At 50.4% G+C, this 23,048-nt stretch overlaps 4 protein-coding genes across 4 annotated transcripts; 2 read left to right on the plus strand and 2 right to left on the minus strand.

Annotated features, from left to right (window-relative positions):
- Nucleotides 1–7,337: 7,337 nt before the first annotated feature.
- Nucleotides 7,338–10,224, minus strand: COCSUDRAFT_54365 (hypothetical protein). The gene is made up of 6 exons (XM_005645083.1): nt 10,191–10,224; nt 9,619–9,731; nt 9,325–9,461; nt 8,888–8,990; nt 8,411–8,545; nt 7,338–8,121 (listed from the first exon to the last, which is right to left on the minus strand). Exons 2-6 carry the CDS (start codon nt 9,718–9,720, stop codon nt 8,011–8,013), a joined length of 588 nt encoding a protein of 195 aa, XP_005645140.1. The 5' UTR covers nt 9,721–9,731; nt 10,191–10,224; the 3' UTR covers nt 7,338–8,010.
- A 381-nt stretch (nt 10,225–10,605) lies between these two features.
- On the plus strand, nt 10,606–12,929 carry COCSUDRAFT_25335 (methyltransferase type 11). The gene is made up of 8 exons (XM_005645084.1): nt 10,606–10,713; nt 10,817–10,934; nt 11,045–11,143; nt 11,290–11,477; nt 11,659–11,754; nt 11,862–11,954; nt 12,150–12,350; nt 12,594–12,929. Exons 1-8 carry the CDS (start codon nt 10,630–10,632, stop codon nt 12,726–12,728), a joined length of 1,014 nt encoding a protein of 337 aa, XP_005645141.1. The 5' UTR covers nt 10,606–10,629; the 3' UTR covers nt 12,729–12,929.
- A 424-nt stretch (nt 12,930–13,353) lies between these two features.
- COCSUDRAFT_44006 (hypothetical protein) lies at nt 13,354–19,653 on the minus strand (the record flags this gene model as incomplete). Its single annotated transcript, XM_005645085.1, has 18 exons — nt 13,354–13,588; nt 13,934–14,002; nt 14,142–14,263; nt 14,424–14,614; nt 14,733–14,862; nt 14,959–15,025; nt 15,143–15,297; nt 15,424–15,516; nt 16,235–16,295; nt 16,420–16,459; nt 16,634–16,700; nt 17,077–17,231; nt 17,373–17,512; nt 17,640–17,753; nt 18,091–18,385; nt 18,624–18,834; nt 19,227–19,291; nt 19,422–19,653. 18 exons carry the CDS (start codon nt 19,651–19,653, stop codon nt 13,354–13,356), a joined length of 2,442 nt encoding a protein of 813 aa, XP_005645142.1.
- Nucleotides 19,654–20,826: 1,173 nt separating this feature from the next.
- Nucleotides 20,827–22,972, plus strand: COCSUDRAFT_37822 (Brix-domain-containing protein; the record flags this gene model as incomplete). Its single annotated transcript, XM_005645086.1, has 7 exons — nt 20,827–20,931; nt 21,078–21,168; nt 21,307–21,434; nt 21,648–21,818; nt 22,109–22,278; nt 22,603–22,717; nt 22,886–22,972. 7 exons carry the CDS (start codon nt 20,827–20,829, stop codon nt 22,970–22,972), a joined length of 867 nt encoding a protein of 288 aa, XP_005645143.1.
- Nucleotides 22,973–23,048: the final 76 nt, after the last annotated feature.

The following is a 23,048-nucleotide window of genomic DNA, read 5'->3' on the forward strand; positions in this document are numbered from 1 at the left end:
GCTTGTTAGACACTCTTTGTGGTATTGAAGGCCCAAGAAGTCGATGCTAGCAAGGGGAATAGAACCCTACGCTAACTTCACACTGTTCCCCTACACTATTCTACTCCCCATTATCCTAGGGCAGATTCACTAACAGTCAACGACTCACTTTTCCTATTCAAAATCTGAACGGGCATGGTACAATAAATGTAATCTTCCGGAAATCCGTTCCGAATTCACGTTGACTTGACCTTCTTGTTGCAGTACAGCCTGTGCTTCCAGTTATGGGCCTCACACGGTCTGATACCAGTCATCGTATGAATTGAGAAAGCATAACGAGCTGCGCGAGCAGTCGAGTGAGACGCTCCCAGCGATGGAGGACTTGCGCAGTTGCACGGAAGCATGGCCGAGCAGCCCGATTTCGGAGGGCGTCTCAATGCACGCTCTAACGGCCTCCGTAATTGCATTTATTGCCGCAGTATTGATAATCAAGGTGCAGCCCGAAGACTTTACACGTCTCGAAATGTGGTGCCACGGCAGGGGTCCCTTTCTCTACAATATTGGATCAGTCGCCCGAACTCGGGCATCAGCTTGTCAACCGGAACTTGCGATGTTTCACGTCGTCAAAATTATATTTAGAACACTGAATCTCATTTCCCAAGGAGATCTGCGAAGTCTGAACATACTTTCTGGCTCACGTGGATGCTGCCTCTGCTGACATGGTGCAGCACAGATAACCGATAGCCTTTTGTTGACATCACATAGACATGTTGTCCTAATTTCTGTTAACGAATGTTGACGTTGTGTGGGTCTAGAATCCCACTTTTAGATAGATCTCGTAAACACGGGAAGCCTTGCCATCTACTGTCTGTGAATCAGGCTCCGTCTTGTATGCTGGCTTGCTTTTACAAGCTGGCATGAAGCGCCATCGATATATTTGCTTAGCTGCCTCTGCATGAGGGACAGTAATAAGACGTCATTGCTTGTGGGGCAGGCGATCGCCTTCCTGCTGCCATTCGAGCGCGCAGCGAGGACTCTGCAGGCTCAGGGCATCCCCAGGTCGTCAGCGGGGAATCCTCTGGCGGCCGATGCCCCCTGGAAGCGCATGGACCTGCACCGGCTGGGCCAGGATGACTGTGAGCGCTTGGGAGGCATCTTCTACTTTCGCATCCTGTTCTTCAATGTGCGCGCGGATTCACCCTCTGTTCCATCATGCCCTGAGATATTTGCAGACTTCTGTTGGGCATAGAGGGCTTTGGGGTGGCCTTGGGCAATTTCCGTCTGCATGCATGCATGTAAATTTGAGGTGTCTTGAAGCGCAAGCAAAAGTATTTGAAAAGGAGGCGACTTGAAAAGGAGAAGATGCAGCAGGAGGCATGCTTCTGGGACGCTGGAACAGGGTCAGCAAAGTGCAGTAGGAGACTGCATTCTCAGGCAGATGCCACACAGTACTTAAGGACAAGAAATTGCACAGTCATGGGGACCGCACAACACTGATGCATTTTGTGCACCTCGGCGCAGTGTGTGCAGATCAGCGATCCTTGGCTGGCATCGGCGGTGCTGGACATTGGCACAAAGCGGCCGGACCTCATAGACAAGCCGCGTGGATGGCCGCTGCCCATCTATGACTGCTTCGACAGGGCGCGTTTCCTCCTCCAGCTTACAGTCTTCCATGTGCCGTCATGGATAGTTCAGAATAGCAGTGCAGGAAAGGACAAGGGCACAGCGTTGCCCCTGTACGATTTAGTAAACAATTACCGATTGGGAGGAGGAGCACTCTTTGGGACTGTCTGGCTGCTGGGAGTGCGGAGCAAGGGCTGGTGCTCTAGAGTGGAGTGCTGCCAGGCGAAGACACTGGCAGGCAGAGCCATGAATGTTTTCTCAGTAATGGCTTGAGACATGCATGATGTGCATGCTGCGCAGGGAACGAGCGACCCGCCGCAGCCGTGCCTGATTTCCACGGCGACCGCGGATCCCTACTGGCGCATCGTGCGCAAGGGAGTGGCACCAGCTTTCAACAGCACCAACATCAGGTACGTGTAGCAGCGGCGTGCAACTTCTGTCCCACTCGTGCTGCGACAGATAGTTGCTGTTCTCAAGAAACCCAACGGGATCAAAAGCCACCGAGCAATGCGGGCCTCGTGCAAAACTGTACTAAGCACACAAAACCAAGATTTGCAAGGATTTAAATTACCTTAGGGGCCATATCAGCAGCTTAGGAGATTAGAAATAGGCAAAGGGTGCAGCCACTGTCTGCAGTGGATAGGACAGGACAGCCAAAGCCACAATGTCCTTCAGTATGCGCATATGGTTTGCATGTGCATTGTTGTTTTGCATGTGCATTGTTGATTTGCAATGTAGATCCCAACCCTGAAAACCCTGAACCCAAACCCCCTCAATTAATTGTAGGAAGGGGTTTGGGACGGTGCTGGAGGTGGCGGGCCGGCTGGTGCAGAGGCTGAAAGAGCACGGGGCCGAACGCGCGATAGACATCGACGGAGCGCTGCAGTGCGAGTCATTCGACGTCATTGGACGCGTCGGCTTCGGGCACGACTTCCGCGCAACTGCCGACCTGGCCGGCCCCGGCGCGTCCGACTGCCGCACCATCAAAGAGGGTGCGCGCCACCACCTGTCAATAAAGTTTCAGATGCATGACGTAATCTCTGCATTGTTCCAATGAGCTCGCATTATCTTGGCATGACATGTCTTGTGCATCATCTGCTATGGCTGCAAGGGAAAAACGTGATAGAGACCGCGTGCTGCCATTCGGGTACAGATTTACAGATGCATGGACTGATTCCTGATCTGTGAGGAGCTTGTGTCTAAAGATATGGATGATACGCCATGTATATCTCTTGGCAGCAGAGAACATGCCCAGTCAAGGTGTTATTCGGTCAAAGGGTGGTTTATCGAGACCATTTCAACTGTATCAGAGGCGCCTGTGGTCAGTGCAAAGTGCTGTATGTGAGAGCTGTCTGGCATTGCAGGTTGTGCGATTGGCGTGAATGACATGCGCAACCCGCTGCGGCCTGTGCTGAGGGCGCTCCCATTCCTGCCAGAGGTGACGCTCTGTGCCACCACAAACTTCCTCGATGGGCCACTTCAGATATATCATCACTTTCATGTGCAAGTTCTCCAATGCTGAAACAGATGCTGCAGCAAGGTCTACATCTAAACGGGCCACGGCGCAGGTTGTTAGTGCTTGTAGCTGAAAAGGTTGTGTGGCATGTGCAGGCATGGAATAACAGGAGAGCGGTGCACCGGGTGCAGTACCGGCTGCTGCACATGATGAGGAGCCTGGTGGAGAAGGTCAGGAGCAGGTGCGCCATATACAGTACCACCAACCCATCAGGAAATTCACATCCATTTTATTTTCTTTTCCTAGTTTATAGAGGTTACGGTATCACTGATTTCTGCCAAGCAATCCTACCGTCTACTACTCACCCCCAATGTAAATTTCATCCCACTGTGAAGCATCACGATACATAGCGCTGCTCTGTGTGCCCTGCAACAGAAGGCGGCAAAGCCAATAGTTCTTCATAATTAGGCACCGTCATGTGCAATTTTCATAGTTCAAATTTGAATTGGATTTGAATTCGAGTTCTAATTCAAACGGTGCATTTGAGTAGGGGTGAGCGGTCGGAGGAGGAGGACTGTTCGATAGGGGCGCACCTGATGCGGGTGCGCGACGGCGCGGGCCAGCCGCTGCCGTTTGTGCGTCTGTGGAGCGAGCTGAGCATCTTCTTCATGGCCGGCATGGAGACCACCGCCCACGCCATCACCTGGGCCCTGTGCGCTGCTTACCTTTGCACCTGCACTTTGTCCTGACAGCATGCTCTTCTGCAACATAAAGCAAACTTATTTGTAGAAAACATGATACCATACCTGGCGCATGGCAGCGGCTGTTTGATGCTGCAAGGCGGTTGACAGCTCTGCAAAGAGGTGGTTTGGTTGAGATTAATATGCTGGCACTTTGCACTGCTTTTTCATTTTCACCACGTGCATTTTGTCCTGGCAGCACTCTAGCACCGCCTCAATGCTCCTGCAAGACAATTATTGTGGAACAGATAGTCGTAGGAACACTGAATGTCTCAATGTTGGATTTTGAATTCGGACATTGCATGCCTTCATTGCAGTGTCAGATCTTGACATGAATGGGAGTAGTAATTGGTGTGTCTGCTGATGGTGGCGCAGGTATTTGATTAGTCAGCACCCGGAGGTGGAGGCCAGGCTGGCTGCTGAGCTGGACGAGGCGGGGCTGTTAGTAACCCCGGAGCGGCCGCAGCCGCGCGAACTGACGCATGCTGACCTGTCACGACTCACCTACCTCAACTGCGTCCTCAAGGTGCAGCGCACAAATACTTCAATTTCAAATTTGAACTGCTGCAACGTTCCTGCACCCGTCGAATCTCAAATTGCCCACTTCAAATCTGCTGTATCGCTGCTGCACCTGATTTGCAGCCATGCAGCTGATTGTATTTGGTCTTTCTGAGGTTCAGGAAAAGCACAGGTGAGCCAGCTTTGCTTGAAATCATGAGATTGGCAACCCATGTCTTGCTTATATGCTCCGGATCGCGGAGCACAGCTGCAGGAACTCTTCAGAATTTGAGGCCACCACATCTCAGCTCAGCAGGGCATGCAGGAAGAACCCCAAGAAGAGTCCGTAAGAGCAGCTGCATTATAACAGGATGTCATGCTGCTTTGATGTCTCCATTTCACCTCTATTTGGATCTCAACGAATCTACCGTGTCACTGCTGCAAAAGAGATATGGCCTGCCCACATCCAATTTGAGTTGCAAAATGAGAGGCTGGGGAGCTCGAAACAACTGTACATTCACAGATAACTTATATAGATAACTAATTAAGATACGTCTTGCAGAGCTGCTTTGGTATACAGCATCCCACAGCAGGCTCTTCATGCTTGGATTTGGCAACCTGAATAGGCAGAATGCGTGTTGGCATGCAGGAGTCGCAGCGCATGTACAGCGTGGCACCTCTGGTGCTGCGAAAGGCGCTGGCGGATGTGAAGGTTGGGCAGTACACAATCCCGGCCGGCACAGCCATACTCATCCACGTCTTCGCCATGCACAACACATCCGCCAACTACGAGCGACATGCAGAATTCCTGCCGGTGATTCCTGCCTTGTCAAGTGTCAGAAATAAGAGACTGATGCTTTCTGCAAGAACAATTTCTGCCGGTAGTATAGTCATCGACTCCGGTGAACATGCCACGCGCTGTAACAAAGGGTTGCATTTTCTCTTTTGCATGTAAAATTTTGTGCAGACTTGGGTGCAATTCATTCTGCATGCTAATATATTGAGCATGGTGCGCCGCTTCTTGAGATTGAGACTACCAAAGGCAGCGGATGCCAGTGGAAGCAGTACTCAAATAGTTGTTGACTTCTGTTGATGCACCCTTTGCAAAGCTCTTCGAGGTTTCGTATGACAGGCCTAGATATTTAAATAAATAACCATTGCAGGAGCGTTGGCTGGAGCCGAATGCGGAGGTGGCACGGCGGGTGGTCCCGGGAGGGAACGCAGCGCAGAGATGCAGAGACAGCAGCGGCACCCGCGTCAGCAGTGTAGAGGTTGACTGCACTGCAGCGTGCAGCACAAGCAGCAGCAGGCAGGAGGCCGGCGCAGAGACTTTGCAGGATGTAGGAAGGAGCAGCTGCGCGGAGGAGCCTGTTAGGAGGTGTACACCCAGCATTGGTGAATATGCTGGCACGCCACAGGCGCTCCCAGATCACCAGGAAGCGAAGGTATGAACTTGATGAGCAACATGGTTAAAGCAGGAAGTCACATTTGCTCTGTGGTATTTTCAGCGAAAGCGTGCAGCGTGCCGGCTTTGCCATGGGCAGTACATACTTTTTTCAATGCACTTCAGTGGATTTCTGTCTTTGAGCACTCTTCGGAAACGTTCCCACCCATGCAGATGATTTCATTCTTGCCGGTGAGAAGTCGCACGAGGAATGGAGTGGTGACAAGTCTGTGCGCGTTGTGCAGGTGAAGCGGTTCATGCCTTTCCTGGAGGGCAACAGGCAGTGCATCGGCATGTCACTGGCCAAACTCAACTACACCACAGCCGTCGCCGTGCTGCTGTCCCATTTCAGCTTCCGCCTGGCCGATGATGTGAGTGCCTCCTCTACCACCCCCTTCCTACACTCTCTACCCCAGGCACGATACAGGAAGAGCTACCTGGACGTGCACAAATGGGACGGCAAGTTCCAGTGTGGTTTATTAGAAAGCCATCAATGTTTTCAGGAAGCCATCATCCAGGCAGTAGGAGTGCATGTAGCCAGGATGTCCAGCTGCTGAGACCTTCATTCCTTGCCTGAAGGAAGCCTTGGTGGACACAGTTGCGTGTGTCTTCTCCCTGCTGTCAAGCAACATGACATGCTGTGCCACGAGACTTGCATGAGGAGGTGTGCTTAAGCTGGTTTGCTTGGCATGTTTGGAGGCAGAAAAACGAGTGAAAGTGATTCCCAGGGTAACACGGGGTTGGGCTCCACAGTCAGGGTACTCCTGCACTGCTTACCGTAGTCACCACACAAAGCACTGGTAATTGTGTAGTCCAGTCAGCAGTCCACAGTGACCGTTACAGAAGTCCATGCTCTGTTACTTGGAAGGATGTGACAATGGGCTGGCTTGCTGTGCAGATGGGAGGGCCGCAAGGCGTGCGCGACAACGAGGTGTATTTCGTGACGATACAGCCCAAGGAACGACTCAACATGCACGTTATTCCACGGCCCACCACACGCTGACTCAGCGCCGCTGAGGGCCCAGAATGTTGACATGCTCGGCCCCATAGCAAACTCTGTGTTATAATCGCAGCAAAGGATCTGTGGCTTGTGTGGCTCGCAAAGTGCAGTCCTTTTTTTAAGAGGGGTGTGTGTCGCGATGGGTTGAATGGTGTGAAAAGGTGCTTGACAGCAGCAAATTAGAAAGGCGTAGGTGCGTGCTGTGACGCCCCGGGTTCAGCTGAGTGTGGTTTGGAGGGCAGCACGTGCAAGACAAGTTGTTGAAGAGTAAATGTCCACATTTGCTCACGCTCATTCTTCTCAATGGTTGAAATATGTTTTCCTAGCAAATTGTACCAGAAGCATTCACTTAGGTACATGAATAAGCAAGCTTGCTCAAGCAGAAGAATTTGGTGTGTAATGTAATAATCAATTGCCACAGAGGCATCGGCTGTGTAAAACAATTAATATTGCACATGCAAAATGAGATGGCAGGCTTTTTAAGGCCGCCATGGATTCTCACCAGTGTTGCAGCATGACCTTTTTAAAGGCCAGGGTCAGAATTCTTCTCAAAGTGAATGGAGTACATAAAATAGATCCAATCTGCCCATAGCATCAAAATACAAAATACTTTTCTTGTCGTGATCGTGACGAGTGTCTCAAAGATATCAATTTACTCACCCAACATGAATCAGCAAGAACTCAAAGCATGCTTCCATTTGCAGCTGCATATCTACTAAATAATCTGACACACTCGACATATGAGACTCAACAGACAGTAAGGATAACTCCTCAAATATATGCGACAGACATTTGCTAAATAATTGCAATTCTTCGACCTGCAGTGGGAATGTGATAACACCCCTTCAAATTTCCATCTAGTCAGTGATGGACATCCCAAAATTCTGGCAGCCTCTGCACGGCTTGCCTCTGTGGTTCAAGTGCTTCTGTAATCACAGCACGACACTCAAAAACATTCAAAACAGCTTTGCAACCAAAGCCAAAGACCAGCAAGCTGACCAGACCAGCTTGAGCAGTGCTGATGACTTCAGAATTTTGCTGACGGACAGAGGTACTTCACTTCACGAGGCAACATATTGCATCGCATCTGTTGTCGCGTTTCATTTGTGTGCGCTTCTTCTTATTGCAGAAACTCGCTCCTCTCTGCTTCAACGCAGCACGAGCTGTGCACTGCGCATGCGCAGCTCGTGCGCATGCTTCATGTGCGTACGCGCATGCATGCGCATGGCAGGTGCACAGGGCTACAGCAGGAGCCGGGAGACAGGGAGCTTCAGATTCCGTAAGAGCCCACGGTGGCGACTTTGTAGCCGCAGCCGCATGCATAGTTGTTGGCACCAACCACAATCTTCTCAATCAGGTCGTACTTGATGGTTGTCGGAGTCTGCAGCAGCAGCACCATTTTGTCAGTTGCTGCATCATGGAGAATTGATATCATTGAGGACATTCGTTTCTTGGTCCCGAGGACTAGGTAAATTAAGTAAGACATCTAAACTGACAGCCTGACAAGGGACTGCTCAAGGTACCTTTCTCAGACCTCGTTGAGAACTTGAGGAGTGCCTCATGGTAATGAGAAAACAGCGAATGGCCTTCCGCAGAGTCAAAGGGGCAGCACAGCATTAGTCTGGAGAAGGAAGAGACTGGGGATTTTTATAGGAAGCAGGGATAAGTACCTTGGTAGTGGCTTTTGCTAGGTCCCAGTTGTAGTAGGTGACGGCATACTGGCCATTCTCAGTCAGCATCTGGGCAATGGCCAGCACGATTGACATGAAGGAAGGCACCTGAGGGTAGGCAGTGCTGTCCAGCAACTGCAGCAAGCACACAATTACGCTCAGTACCAGCTCTCAATAGAAGAGAACGGAATGTTCCGACAGCCTTTGTCAGGGATGGTTGCAAATATAGAGGGCATGCATGGCAACATCCACAAGTGAGCGCTCAGCGATCTGAGTTAATAGGCAGACATCAAGAGAAGCAGCCTCCTAGGTAAGACTGATTGCAGACACCTCATTCTGGCAAGGATTTAATGGAAAGCAAAGTGTGTATGCAGCTGGCTCTTTATGATGGTGGTCTCTTGAAGACACTTCCTGCACTGTGTCAATCTTGTATGGATGAGTCATTTTATGAGGTGGACTTTTAAAAGGGAATTTCACCTGAGTCAGCCTCTTGCCCTGCAGATCAGGTACAGGGAAGACTGTGAGGGTCTGACTGCCCACATCCAAACCAGCGTCCGGCACGGTGTAGCAGTACAGGTACCTGCGCATGCCCACATTGTCTCAGCACAAATCTGAATGCCCTCCTTGAACCAATAGCTGAGAAGCCACTGGTGCACTGTGTTTCAGATGCCTGCCATAGTGTGTTGAAGGGCATGCAACATAAGGGCTCAGAGCCTGCACTCTACAGATGCTGCCTGGGCTGCAAGCCTTAAGTGTAGCTCGCCGCTTGCATGCATCTCTATGGCAGCTGTGAGTTCATGCATGCATAAGCCGTTCGAGCCACTGTAATTTGCATTGTTGCGAGCCTGTGTCTCCCGGCATTTCCTGCGGTCAATTTCCGGTCATGCATGATGAGTGAAGGATAGAAGGCGCACTCGTTGTTGTCAGCTGTGGCCCCGGCGGGCTGGGCTACTGTGGTGAAGTCTCCATTGGAAGCTGTGAGGGCCTTTGCTGCAGCGTCCAGGGCAGCCTTGCAGGTGGCGGCAGCTGCCGGGACACCGCTGGCAGCCACCTGCATGTACATATTGCAGGCAATCAGCAGACTTCTACTTTATGGAGACAACATCATGCACAAAGACTTGGGAGACAAAACCTGGCCTGCAGAGCTCTCCAGTCAGCATTGCATTTTGAAGCTAGAAATCTTTGTTTGACGGCTTGGAAGATCTTACCGGGCCATATGGCTGCGCATCAATTGGAGTTGGTGTCAAAGTGTGTGCAGGAATAGCTGCCAACAGCAAAGTCAAAGCAGCAAACGCGATCACTCCCTTCATTGCTGCGATCCCTGCAGGTAAAGCATACTTGCTGAGCTTGTAAAGTCGTATCTATACTAGCTGCAAATTTGCAAATTTAACATCTCTCAATCAAAACTTTTGTCGAGAGCCCACGCCAGCTGTCACAGCCACGACCAGATCGAGTGATGGTCGGCAAGCCCAGGGTTTTCTGGGACACCCCAAATACGCACGTCGAGTTTTGGAAGTGGTTTCAAGTGGTAGGATGCATGATCTTAGACAAGCATCGGCGACAGTGGCTCTTGCGATTCGAATAGAGCGATCGATTGCAAGGCCGTCAAGATAATGTTGATCGTAGAAGACAGACTAGCTCCATACAATGTCTTTTGAAAATCCATTCCCACCGAAATTGGCCTTCTTACTCCATTTGTAGTCACAAATTCGGTGAAAATGGGCTGGTGTGAAGGTGCATTGACCTCACCGACTGCACGCTGCAGCAACCATAGACGCACCTGAGTATTGAGGCTTCGGGCAACCTTGACGGACGATGTATAGACCCCTGCAAAGTTTAATGGTCCAAGAAGGAGAAGGGACATTCTAGAACGGCTCGTGGGGAAGCTGGCACAGCATCGACAAAAGTTCCAATTCTGTCCCCGACCCTCAGACAGGGTTTGGGGCAAGGGTTTATGGTTGGTCTTTGAAAGCATTTCATAAAATGTTTGCCCAAACGAAGCATCGATACTATTAAACCGCTGAAAATTGAGACATTGTTGAGGTGATCACTTACAAGACCTCCCAGGGCGCAAAAGCACGGAGACCCTGAGTGGATCAAGCAGATCATCGCTGCGCAACGACCCAAGCTTTCTAGCCTGTTGATTCTATAACATACTGGCAGTCATGTCGGATAGTAGCGTATTTCGATCGGCATACGATGGAGTTTTTAGGCTCTTCATGCAAGCAGTGGAGCGGGACCTAGTGCCAGACTTCCTCATCAGAAGAGGCATCCGTTACCTGCTCAGCCAGCGCGTGCAAAATGTGAGGACCGATCCTTGACAATCTATGCAAGCGCCTCAGGCCTGTGAAAAGAGTTGTCAAAGCAAGAGAATATGTGAACGTGTGTTGGTCTGGGCATTCGCAGGCGAGAGAGGGAGGGGTGGAAGAGCAGGAGAGGAGGAAGCAGGCATTCGTGGATGAGCTCAAAAGCCTTCCCATTGCTGTGCAGACCAGCATAGCGAATGAACAACATTACGAGGCAAGTGGCAAGGGGATCCACTGCTCCCTATGCATGCATCTCCTTGACTAGGGACAAATTACAGCCTAATGTCAGTGCCAAGATGGCTGTCGCGATTAATGCAGGTGCCGTCAGAGTATTTTTTGCTGGTGCTTGGCAAGCACCTGAAATACAGCAGCTGTCTGTACCCCTCGTCCAGCTCAACACTGGACGAAGCAGAGGAGGCAATGCTAGGTGCTGCCCTTCCCCTGCACCATCAGGCAATTCTCATGACGACGCCGAATGTTCAGGCGCTCAAAACATATCCAGCCATTTCTTAAATGCACTGAAGTACGGTTTTGTAATCGAAATTGCAAGAATGAAGTGCATTTGGAGTTCAGGCCTGTGCTGCGAGCGGGCACAGCTTGCGGACGGGCAGACCATACTGGAGCTGGGCTGTGGCTGGGGCTCCATGTGCCTCTACATGGCGGGAAAATTTCCCAACAGCACCATTACTGCTGTGTCCAATTCCAGCACGCAGAAAGCCCTCATAGATGAACGCGCCAAAGAGCGCGGCCTGAGCAATTTGGTGAGCATGCCGCCTTCTTTCCACCTCTAGATGATTGAATCATGCTGACGCTGAGAGCTGGGACTGAATCAGAACTGTGCAGAATTATGAGCTGGGTCAATATCTGCACACACGTTCGAATGCTGCACCAGTCCGCTATGGCATGGAAGCTTTCGTTGCCTGAGTTTTGTGTTTGGTGCAGACGGTCATCACAGCAGATGTTGTCGAGTTTGACACCAAGCAGAAGTTTGACAGGGTGGTGTCCATTGAGATGTTCGAGCACATGAAAAACTACCAGGTGCCCTTGAGCCTCTTTTTGCCTGGGCTGCATTCACCCTTTATCTGAGCTTACACAATGCTGGTGAAAGCAACCAAAGCATGAAGTGGAGACCTGCGCATTTGCAGGCTCTGCTCAAAAACATATCTAAATGGCTCAAACCGGGGGGTCACCTGTTTGTGCACATCTTCACCCACAAGACCTTAGCTTACCACTTTGAGGTGAGCGTTCGCAACTAAGAAATTTATCATTCGTCATCTCTGCCATTTCATGCCCAACTTCACAAGTGCCTTTGTAAGTGTTCTTTGGGTGCAATGAACATAATGCTCCCTTCACATTGCGCACAATGTAAGTAGCAAGGGGTCTTTAAGAGAGGAATCATGGGCATTGTGTGGAGCGTTGTTCAAACTGTGCAGGTGAAGGGGGAGGATGACTGGATGGCCAAGTACTTCTTCACCGGGGGGACGATGCCGAGCGCAGATCTGCTCCACCACTTCCAGGATGACCTGGCGCTGCAGCAGCAGTGGGCCGTAAACGGAACGCATTACTCGCGCACACTGGAGGACTGGCTCAGACGCCAAGACAGGCAGCGCGCTCAGATCCTACCCATCATGAAGGTGCGCCTTTGGTACTGTTGCTTTCATGCTTCATGCCATTTGCATGCCGGCGCAACATCCATGGTGACCTGGAATTACAAGGGCTTTCAGATTGGACGAATATCTGCGTGGGGTAGAGCTGTTTTGAGACGCTGGGGATGTTGGTGTTGCATGCACATGCAAGCATGAGGAAAGATGACATAGTTTTGTGGAATTTAGAAGGCATCGGTACACTCCGTGATGGGTATTTGTGTTGCCATGCAGAAAACATATGGAGACGATCAGGGACTGCGGTGGTGGGTGTACTGGCGTCTGTTCTATCTGGCCTGCTCGGAGCTGTTCAATTACAACGGCGGCGAGGAGTGGTTCGTCAGTCACTATCTGTTCAAAAAGCACTGACGTGTAGCTAGGAAACATAGCAAAGTAACAAACGCAATTTTTTCGACCAAACATTCTTTCCGTGCCAGAAAGGCATGAAGGGCAGCAAAGCGAGTTAGATATAGGACATTTTGACAATGCAGTCGGTAGGAAGAAGATGCTGTAGCTACAGATCAGAAAGTCTCTAATAGAAACTGCGTGGATTGTAAGCACTTGTGCCACGGATGTAAACAAGTCCCTGATCAACGGTGGAAGACCGCTGCACGAGATGGTGCTAAAGCTTAATAATATTGCCTAATGTGTAGTCAATCTCCTCAACCCAATGTAGAAGGTGAGGCGTCCAGGTGCACTGAGCTGGCAGCAGCAACCTGTCGTGCCCCCTGCCGCGCTTCCAGCCATGCGCATGCATCCACACCATGCTCATTTGTCCATTTTATTGTGGTGTTAATGGCAGCAACAGCAGCATTCAAGGAGTCCTCACTCGGCATCAGTGCCTGCACAAAATAGCAAAACGCAATCTGGCTTACCTTGGCGCTCGCAATGCCCTAAGGTTCCTACGGAACTTAGCTTAAGAAAGAGCTCAGACAATCAAATTCTCAGATCTGAGCAACTCTACAGCCTATCAAATATTGCATTCTCCCTTCTTTTAATCCTGAATGAGTGTTGCCATGACATTGCAGCTAGTCCTGGTAGAGTGAGCAAATGCACTCAACTGAGGGATGTCCAGAAACTCATGAAGGCGTACCTGTATGCTGGACCAGAGCTCTCGCACTTTCTGAGCTCCGTCAGGGTCTGTGAACTGCGAACCGATGCCAGAAATGAGCGGCCCAAAGCTGGCCTCAATATCGCCCCCGCCCTTTTCCAGAATGGTGTTTAGGTTGCTGCATGGAAATACCACCACCCATTACTATCAGTGCATGGCTTTCAAATTCAAACGATGGAGATAATTAGCAGCATACCAGAATTCACACTGGGTGCCGTTCAGCGAAATTGCATGACATCAGCAAGTCAGAGAGCTCAAGACAAAGATACTTGAGTATGATCAAGATTGCTGCATGTAATCACCGCCATGCATGACTCTCTTACGGAAGTATTTGAAATGCAAGTGACGGACTTTACTAGAAACACATGCAAGACTCCACACGCAGGGCCCCTTCGATGACTTCACAAGTCACTAAGTATAACCAGAGACTGCTAGCACTGGGAGGCAAGTGAGGGTGCTGCACCTGGTGAAATAGTCCCATGCAATGTCCCGACCCAAAGGGCTAGCGCCTGCATATGTGTTGAAAACCTCCCTGCAAACACCAACCAGATCAGGTGTTGTTCCCTGTCTGCTCAGCTCAGCAGGACCTGATTTACCAGCAGTATTGATAGGTACAAAAGCAATTGATGTGCAGAGAGGCAGTTGTGATACATGAAGGTAGGGCAGCTCACTGCATGTCTGCCAAAGTGACATTCAGCTGTAGCACTACAACCATCGCATCTTCTGTGAAGCTAGCTGTGGGCGTGCCGGCCAGAATAACCAAGTACCCATGCTTTTGGTCGGTGTCAGTAGCCTGCGCAGACGTGGTGCCCATCAAACTTCCCTAACATGTGCAGTTCAAGGCTGTTTTTGCAGTTCAAATGCAGTGTTACTGGCTGGTACTGAGAAGTTTATGGTCTGTTCACTGGGCATGTCGGCAGAACATATGCACCAGACATATATAGAAACATCACCTGCTCGTACAGATTGGCAGCAATGTTGTACGGGGTGGCCTTGCCAGAAGACACCGCAAGGCTCAGCACGCCCATATCATAGTCAGTGTCAAGCAGGACGCTCCCGTAGTAGGACTCATTCAGCAGAATTGTAGCACTGCTGATCAGGCCAGCGTTGCCGCCCATACTGGCAATGTCCAGCACGGACTCGACTGCATGCACAGAAGACCCGCTTGCAACAGGATGAAGGCCATTTGCAACTCAGGCTCTGGACAATGGACCAGAGGATTCAGATGTGTCAAGAAGGCAAGTCAAATTGTGAAAGGTTACCTGCTGCTCTGTCATTAACCCCAGACAGAGTGGACCCATTGAGGGGCAGTTCTGAGAAGCCGCCAGTCACCTCGTCTGCCAGAAAAGAATCAAAGGCATTGCCGCACAGCTCTCTCAGCACGTGGTGCACCTGCATGCAAATCATGCTCACACTCTGCCCTTTATGTGTGGCATGCTGCTATATGTTCTGTACTCCTTAAGCTTTAAAAGTTTCTCACACTAGTACCTGATTGATCTGCTGGTCTGCAATGCTCCAGGGCTGATACTCCAGCCTTGCTCGGGATCCCAATGCTCTGTGCAGCCACAGATTTATCGAACACAATCCCTGAGTACAGTTCAGGCAACAATCATTCTGGGTTGCAAATCCGGGCTGCCAGAAGAAAAAAACAGAGTGGCATGCAAATAGTCACCCGAGAAGGTCCAACCAGACTGTTATGTTCACCGCCCCGGGGAAGGGCAACAGGGTGTATGAGTCGCTCAGGAGGCCCGCCAGATCAGCCTGACTAATCCTGCTGTCGGGCAAGGCTGCAGCACGCGCAGCTGCCCGCCAAAGATCATCAGAATACTGCACAACACCCCAATATTTCAAGTGCAAGTTGAGTTCTAATGTATCACTTCAAGAACTTGCGACGACAATACCTCAGATTGTGGTGAGACTCTGCAGCAGAAGGGGTTCAGTTAGGGCAGACACCTGCACTCGGTAGTACCCGCTCTGGTTGACATTTGCTGCAATGAAGTCATCCTCGCCCTGTAGTGTGGTGACCTCAACTGCGAGTCCAATCCTCTGAGCTCAGATATTGTTTTATTATTACACGCTTTTCCTGCCGAAGGCAAGGTGCGTCTGCAGACAAGCTGCATGTAGAGGCTGCCAAATTCCTACCCCTTGTTGAACTCGCCAGATCCAAGCAAGACCCAATCAACCGTGGGCACGGTGCTCAGTATTTGTACCGGCCCCCGCCGCTCAGACATTGAAGGCTCATAATATGAAAAAAATTGTATACCGGCAGGCATCTAACATTGTTTCATGAACGAGTGGAAAGACACTCTCAAGTAATTGTTGATATGCAACACTTGATTTACACATTCCACAGGAGTACGAATGCTGAAACTCCAACCTGGCGTGCAGCTGTCAATGATTTTCCAGTGTCTTTTGTCGTGCTGGGCCGTAATGTAGCTCATAGGCACCCACCTGTACTCAGCCAAAGCTAACATGAACTTTTACTAGACAATTTCTTTTCATAATGAAGGGCGGAAATGCAGGCTGACCAGACCACAATGCTGACTCAAGATTGGGGCATAATTACTCACCATGTATTGTTGTAGTCACCCTCACCACAGGTCCAAGGCTGATCTGGACCAAAAGCAGCCTGTGGCATGCGCAAAAAAATCTCATGCATCCTTAATAACTTGCAGTAACTGGCACAGTGTGTCTGCATGAAGCTCCCCAGCGAAGCATGGCAGTACGCTTTGCGGCATGAAAGCTTATCATAATTGATGCTGACCTGGCTGGCGTACACTGTGCCATTTGGAGATGACTGGACGTTGAGGATTGGGTAGCCGTCCCTGTTTTGGAAGAACAGATGATTGAGTCTGAGAATCCATTTTTGACACCTTCTCAAGGGTGACAAGGCAAGTCAAGTGTGCATGTTTTCTGGGAATTGGTGAGAAGGGTGAATTAGATTTGTACCTGTACAGCCAGGTCTCCATCCACTTGTCTACTGGGCTCCCTGAGCAGCACAAACAGCCAATATACTTGTAAGCACGTTATCAGTGGATGTCTCTGTCCAGCAAGACATGCCTGCAGAGTTAGTTTAGGAAAGGGGGATCTGATGCCATGCCTGAGGAGTGGGTGAAGCTGCTGAGAAAGTCTGCGCCAGTGCCAGATGAGAATTGCTTCTCACGCAGCCATGCTCTGTAGCCATCAATGAAGGGGTCCCCCTCCAATGCTGCCAGAGTGGCATTGTCTTCCTGCACACCCACTCCTTTTGCATTTAAATTCAAACCACTCTGGAATCCCTGCCACTCCAATGACAGGAAGCAAGGCGAACATGAAATGCACATGCGCATGCAAGGATCTGTGCTGCACAGACAATATCAAATTGCAGTCTCCAACTGCATTTAGGACCCTCTGTAAACCCTGCCACTCCACAACAACAAGATAGGTGCACATGAAAATAGATGCTGCCCATGTGCATGCAAGTGTTGGTGTGGCGCATAACACATCAGTGTGCAGTCTCCGTCTGTGTTTTGGACCCTTTTTAGTCCCAACCACTCCAAGACATCATTAGAGGTGCGCATGACACACATGCTGCCCAATGTGCATGCAAGGGTTGAAAAGGCGCACATCTTGTGAGTGGGCAGTCTGGTAGTCAGGCGGGAGCTTGGAGCTCTTGTAATCATCGCTGGTCATGTAATTCCAAAGCATGCGCAGCACTGAACCGCCCTTTCTGTACTCCACGTTGTCAAAGATCGCTGATACCTCGGTGTCATTTTCTGCATCTGCACACAGCACGCCACAGAAGCATTTCAAGCATAGCATGCAAAGCATACACTTGCAACGGCTGAGGTCTGTTGTCTCATGATACTGATGCCCTGGCTTCGATTGGGGGAGTGAAGAGAGACTGGCAAAAGATACCATACCTGAGCTTGATGGATCAATGACAGGGTGCGTGGCTGTGCCAATGTCAGAAACCAGAGGCAGGGTGGTGGCAGTGGAATAGAAGAAGCTGGAGAAGCCATCAAACTCCGGCTGAGCAAAGCTGGCACCATAGAACTCCCACCTGATCATTTCATCACATCTGAAACTTTCAACCCAACCTTCCAGCGTTGATTGTGAGGACTGCAGTGAATGGTGCAGTTGAAACATACTGTCGGTGTGAGGCAAGCAAAGTTGGGAGAGGGGCTCACAGGGTCGCAGATGCCTCATTGAGCCAAAGATCGTTCCACCAAAACATTGAGACCAGATCCCCACACCACAGATGCGACATCTCATGCGCAATTGTGTCAGCCACCAAAAAGTACCTGCACACAAATTTCCCAAAACATGAGTCTGTTCCACATATTGGCCACATTGCTGATTGGTACCTTTGTAAAAACTTCAGGGGATCTGCAGCTATGCAGTTGTCAATTTGTTGTATTATCACACGCTTGTTCCAGCCCTCAGGGCTAGGTGCGTTGCAGCAACCTCTTCATAACTTCTCCAGCCTTCTCTGTCTGGCAGTTGTAAATGCAGGACTCAAACACCTATTGCTGGACGTACCCTGATCCTAGATGCCCAGGAACTGGAAAACGAGTGATGAGAATAGTGCAGGACTCCTCTGAAACACTGGCAGAGGGTACATATGGAAGGGGTAATGACCTGTAAGACAAGGGTGATGTGCCGGGGGCGATATCGATTCGATGGATGTCATAGTAAAGCAACCCCCAGTTTTCCATGGCCACGAAGGCAAAGTCTGGGATTGCTACAATGTCCAGCTTGGGCAGGAAGTACGGGTAGTCAAAGAGGGCCTCATAATTGGGCAAAATGGCGCTCGCTGACTGTAGGGCCCACTGGTAGTTCTGGATGATGTCTGGGGAGGACCAGACACTGACTGTGCGGTTCTCCTGGCCTGGCAGCGAGCCTGGCACTGTCTGTGTAATACTCGTCAAGTTGCCTGCAGCCCACAATTCACTTTTCATCAGATTCCTCTGCTCATCAGTCCCAGGTGACTCCACAGTGACTATATTTAAGTCACTCTAGAGTCCCCTGTCAGTGCTGCATTGTATCATCTACAGCCTCAATGCATGCGTCACCATGTGACTGAAATGGCTGCCAGGGCAAAAGAAGCAGACAAGCAGCTATGATGGAACAGAGGGCAAGCATACTATACAGAGTAAGACAAAGAGACTCACCAATGGCCCACGCCACAATGTAGGTTGACATTACGGGTGTGGGCTCAAACTCCCAGATGCGAAGCCCACTGGCCGGGTCAATTCTGGTGTCATTTGCCAGCTGTGTGTTGAAGAGGGCCACTTCCTCCTCTTCCAGCAGGAGTGTCAGCTGGAATGTAGCCTTCATCCAGGGCTCGTCGAAACAGGGGAATGCTTGCCTCGCATACACAGGCTGCACATGCAGACCGACCGATTTAGATTTCTTTTGTGCTCTACTTTGTGACCTTACTGCAAGGCATCTGCCAAGACCAGACTCACGAAACAAGTACCGTAGACCGAGCCAGGACTGTCTTCAAGCATCCCTGCTATATATGTTAGGTAGTAAGGTGCCCCACAGAGAGGTCATCTGAGGCCTTAGGGTCGAGAGGATTACACACACTGCTGAGACAGATACCGTTGAAGCAGCAGATGGTGGATTGCACATGAGGGGCGTGCCTGCATCTGGGTGGCGCCAAACATGAGCTCTGATCCATCCGTGGCTGTATAGTTGGTCAGGTGGAAGCCAGTGTCCCCAGGGGCCAATGGATAGCCGAAGTCAAATAACAGAATAGCATTGCTGCTGACTGGCTGCTCCAAATAGATTGCGAGCTGGTCATTGCTCTGCATGGCGTTGTCTAGCAGAAGGGTGCCTGCATGAAGCAACACACAGTTGCTCAGTCATCCACTGGAATTCTCAGTTCAGTCTTCAAGGAGGAAAATATGTCATGGAGCTTGCCGGAACTGCTCTGTATGTGAATGCAGCAACATGGGTGCGCCCACCTTCGTACTGACTGCCGTCAGCAAAGACGGCCGTGGCAGAGTCGATGGTCATCCCCATGGCATGCAGCACTATGCACTGCGTTGGCTCAGCACTGTAAATGTCAATCTCCAGGTAGCCTGAAGCGTTGTAGCCTTCAACTAATATGGCTTCGAGAGTCAGTCGGTAGGCCTGTGGGAGAATGCCGGTAGGTAATCTGTAGTTCTGCCAGGCACAATCCTCTGGGTGCAACATCAGAGGTGCAGGATTTGGGCCCCCAACGGTACCTGGACACAAGATAGCAACTTCTTAAAACGCCACGGCCATTTCTTCATCGGAATCGTATAGGACATCAAGCATCTGTTCAAAGACGCTGAAAGCTTTGATATGTTGTTAGGGATGCTTGTCAAGTACTAGAAACCAAGGACCACACCATTCTGAGCTGAGGCCGCACAAGTCCATGATAAGAAGCACAATATTGCCACTCCCAATTTCATTGAAAATTCCATCGACTGCAAGCAACACAAAGCAATTTTCGTACTGGCGGCCGTTGTGGGTGTAATGCTGAGGACGGTGTGTGACACGCTAAGTAACACTTGGAACGAGACTTACTTGTGTACTTAGAACCTCATTATAGAAGCCTTTTATAAGTCGGCGATCGGCGCTTTAAGCCAGGTGTTGAAATATTCGGTACCCCTGTACAAGGATCGTGTGCTAGAGTGTCAACAGAACAATCATCATCAGAACGTTTGTCCTCGCGTGAGCATCATTGATAATTCGTTGCCAAACGTATTCAATTCATTATCAGACATAAAACGCTTTGGTCGCCTGCACAATTGGCGACATTACGAAGCCCAATCTGTTCCAAGGTTGTCCAAGGAAACATGCATGGATTGGATCAGTGTCCGCCGGCGTTCCAGGTCACAGGACGGCTCTTTCCGACATGCAAAATTCTTCAATTGTAATTTGCATCTTGATTGAGCGAAGAAATTTTTCTGATCTTTGGAGATCTCCGGTGGTCATCTTCTCCTTAGGAGTCGAGTTGCTTGACAAGTTGCAATTTCAAGGCCCACCTTTCTGGAAATCGCAGGTGTTGCAGATCTGTAGAGGTGCTGAACAGATTGCTGACAATTTCTTTGAACAAGCCTTCAATTTCGCTACTAGCCAAATTAACAGAGGAGTCAGCTGCGCTTGATAAACAAACAGAATGGTGGAGCACAAGAAAGATAGCAAGAAACGCAAAAGGGAAACGGGTGTTGATGGACCAACAGTAGGACAATTAACAAGCCACATAACGAACAAGCAAGTTCGATCTGAGCAATATGCTAAGCTCAAGCACAAGGCAAAGGTGAGTGTTTGTTTTACTAGCCTCGCTGCCACCCCATGTGAAAGCATTTGCGGAGCATTTGCAGTGCCGTACATTGTTTGATGTTGTCGCAGAAAGACAAAGGAGCAGAGCGGAGAAAACGGCAGGAGGAGGTGCAGAGGGCTGAGGAGCTTGGAGTTGAGGGGCCCAAGAAGAAGGTTCCCAAGGTGGGTTTGAATCTGCACCTGAAGACATCACATTTCACATGCAGTGTTGCTCTTCAATAGATCCTACAATATCACAATGCTTCGATCACACTGCTTCGATCATAATGCCTCATATACTTATGTCTCCTCTCTTCGTCCGGCTGCAGACAATTGAGAACACGAGGGAGAAGGATGTCACCATGATCGCACCAGAGGATGCAGACGTGGAAGCAGATGATGCAGATGACGAATTTGCAAGTGCGCACTGCTTTTGATTCTTCCTCCTGCCTTGGCTCATCTATGCAGATCTTACCCATGCCCTTAGGGGGCTGCTATGCTGGTCATGCCAGGAACACTGCAGCGTGAAGTTGCCTCTGAAGCGATGAATCTGTGCAGGCTACTTCAATCGGGAACAGTCGCCCAATGTGCTTCTCACCACCAGCTACAGACCCAGCAAGCTCATGTTCCAATTCCTGGCAGAGATGTTAGAGGTGCTGCCCTGTGCCACCTTCTACAAGCGCCAGGTAGATGCCCCTCAGAGCTCTGGATTCCTTCCCATGCATGCATGCATGCATCTTTTCTCAGGCTAGCAGACGGACAGATGTCATGCAGTCTCATTTGGCGCTTCCTGCTATGACCCCTGCATGTCTGTCTTTCTTCGAATGCTTCGAATGCCCGGACAAAGCTGTCTTGCAGACTCCCTTTGATGCAGATTAGCTGAGGTGTTTTGTGCGCAGGGGTTGGCTCTGAAGAAGATAGTGAAGTATGCTACGGCAAAGGGCTTCACGGATGTGGCCGTGTTCAACGAGGACCGGAAGCAGGTCAATGGCCTGCTGCTCATACACCTGCCTGGCGGCCCCACCGCGCACTTCCGGATATCCAGCCTCAAGCTCTCAAAGGAAATAAAGGCGTGTCCATGTCCCTCATCCAAATTACACTAATTTTCTTCTAGCACGAACTGATGGCATGCACTGTTGTACGCTTCCCACATGGCGATCAAGTGGCTCTCAAGGGGATGACGTTATTTGTGGGAGTTTCGCACGTCCTTGCCAATGCAGTGCGCTGGCAAGCTGGCAAAAATATTGCCGTGGAAGCCGTGGAAGGGGCTCCCTACGTTGGCACGCTGTTGCAGAATGTGGGGGGGCTTTAAAATAGGATGGAGTGGCTCCTGTCTGACGAAGGATGTGCTGCAAAACAGGGGCATGGGCGGGCGGCGCACATGAAGCCGGAGCTGATCCTGAACCATTTTGACACGCGGCTGGGCCACCGGCTGGGCCGCATGCTGGCCTCGCTCTTCCACCAGGACCCCAACTTTAAGAGCCGCCAGGTTGCCACCTTCCACAATCAGCGCGACTGCATCTTCTTCAGGTGACTTTTTCTACCCACATGCTGCGCACATGCATCAACATCTTCATGCTTTCTGTGACTGGACTGGACTCTGTGCTCATGCTTGAGTATCAGCGCCAGTTAAACGGGATCCTGCCTCATGTGTGCACAGACTTGTTGGAAAAGATGGTGCCAGGCACTCTTCTCTGCAACTGGTCAGCTGTCAGAGGACGGCTGTTCAGAAAGGGTTGCCGTGAGGGGGAATTGTATCTAACGGCAGCGCAAGGGGCCATAAGTACAAGCCATTCGTGGAAGCGTCCTCTGTCAAGATGAGATGATTCTGATCCTGAGCTCGGAGTTCTGCAGGCATCACCGGTACATTTTCGAAGAGAAGAAGAAGGGGAAGGAGGATGCTCCCCAGGTGGTAGCCCGCCTGCAGGAACTGGGGCCACGCTTCACCCTCAAACTGCAAAGCCTGCAGGTATGTGTCACTCTGGAAATTGGTCCCTGATATGCATGCTACTGGATGTGTTACTGAAATTTTCACACCATTGCAAAGAGAGGGACTGAAAGTTTGCATTGCCGGTGTTTCATTTCAAGGTACTCCTGCCTGGGAGCTTGGCTGATTGAACTTGGCTGTGCCTTGCAGACTGGGACCTTTGACTCCAAGGAGGGTGAGTTTGAGTTCATTTACAAGTCAAAGATGCACCAGAACCGACGCCGATTCTTCATCTGACTTGCATTGGTGGGAGTGGCGTGGAGTCACTACACTGTAGTGCAGCATTCTCATCAAGACGTGGTCAGATGTCATG

The sequence above is a fragment of the Coccomyxa subellipsoidea genome (assembly GCF_000258705.1).
Source record: "Coccomyxa subellipsoidea C-169, whole genome shotgun sequence".
Classification (NCBI taxonomy): Eukaryota; Viridiplantae; Chlorophyta; class Trebouxiophyceae; family Coccomyxaceae; genus Coccomyxa; species Coccomyxa subellipsoidea.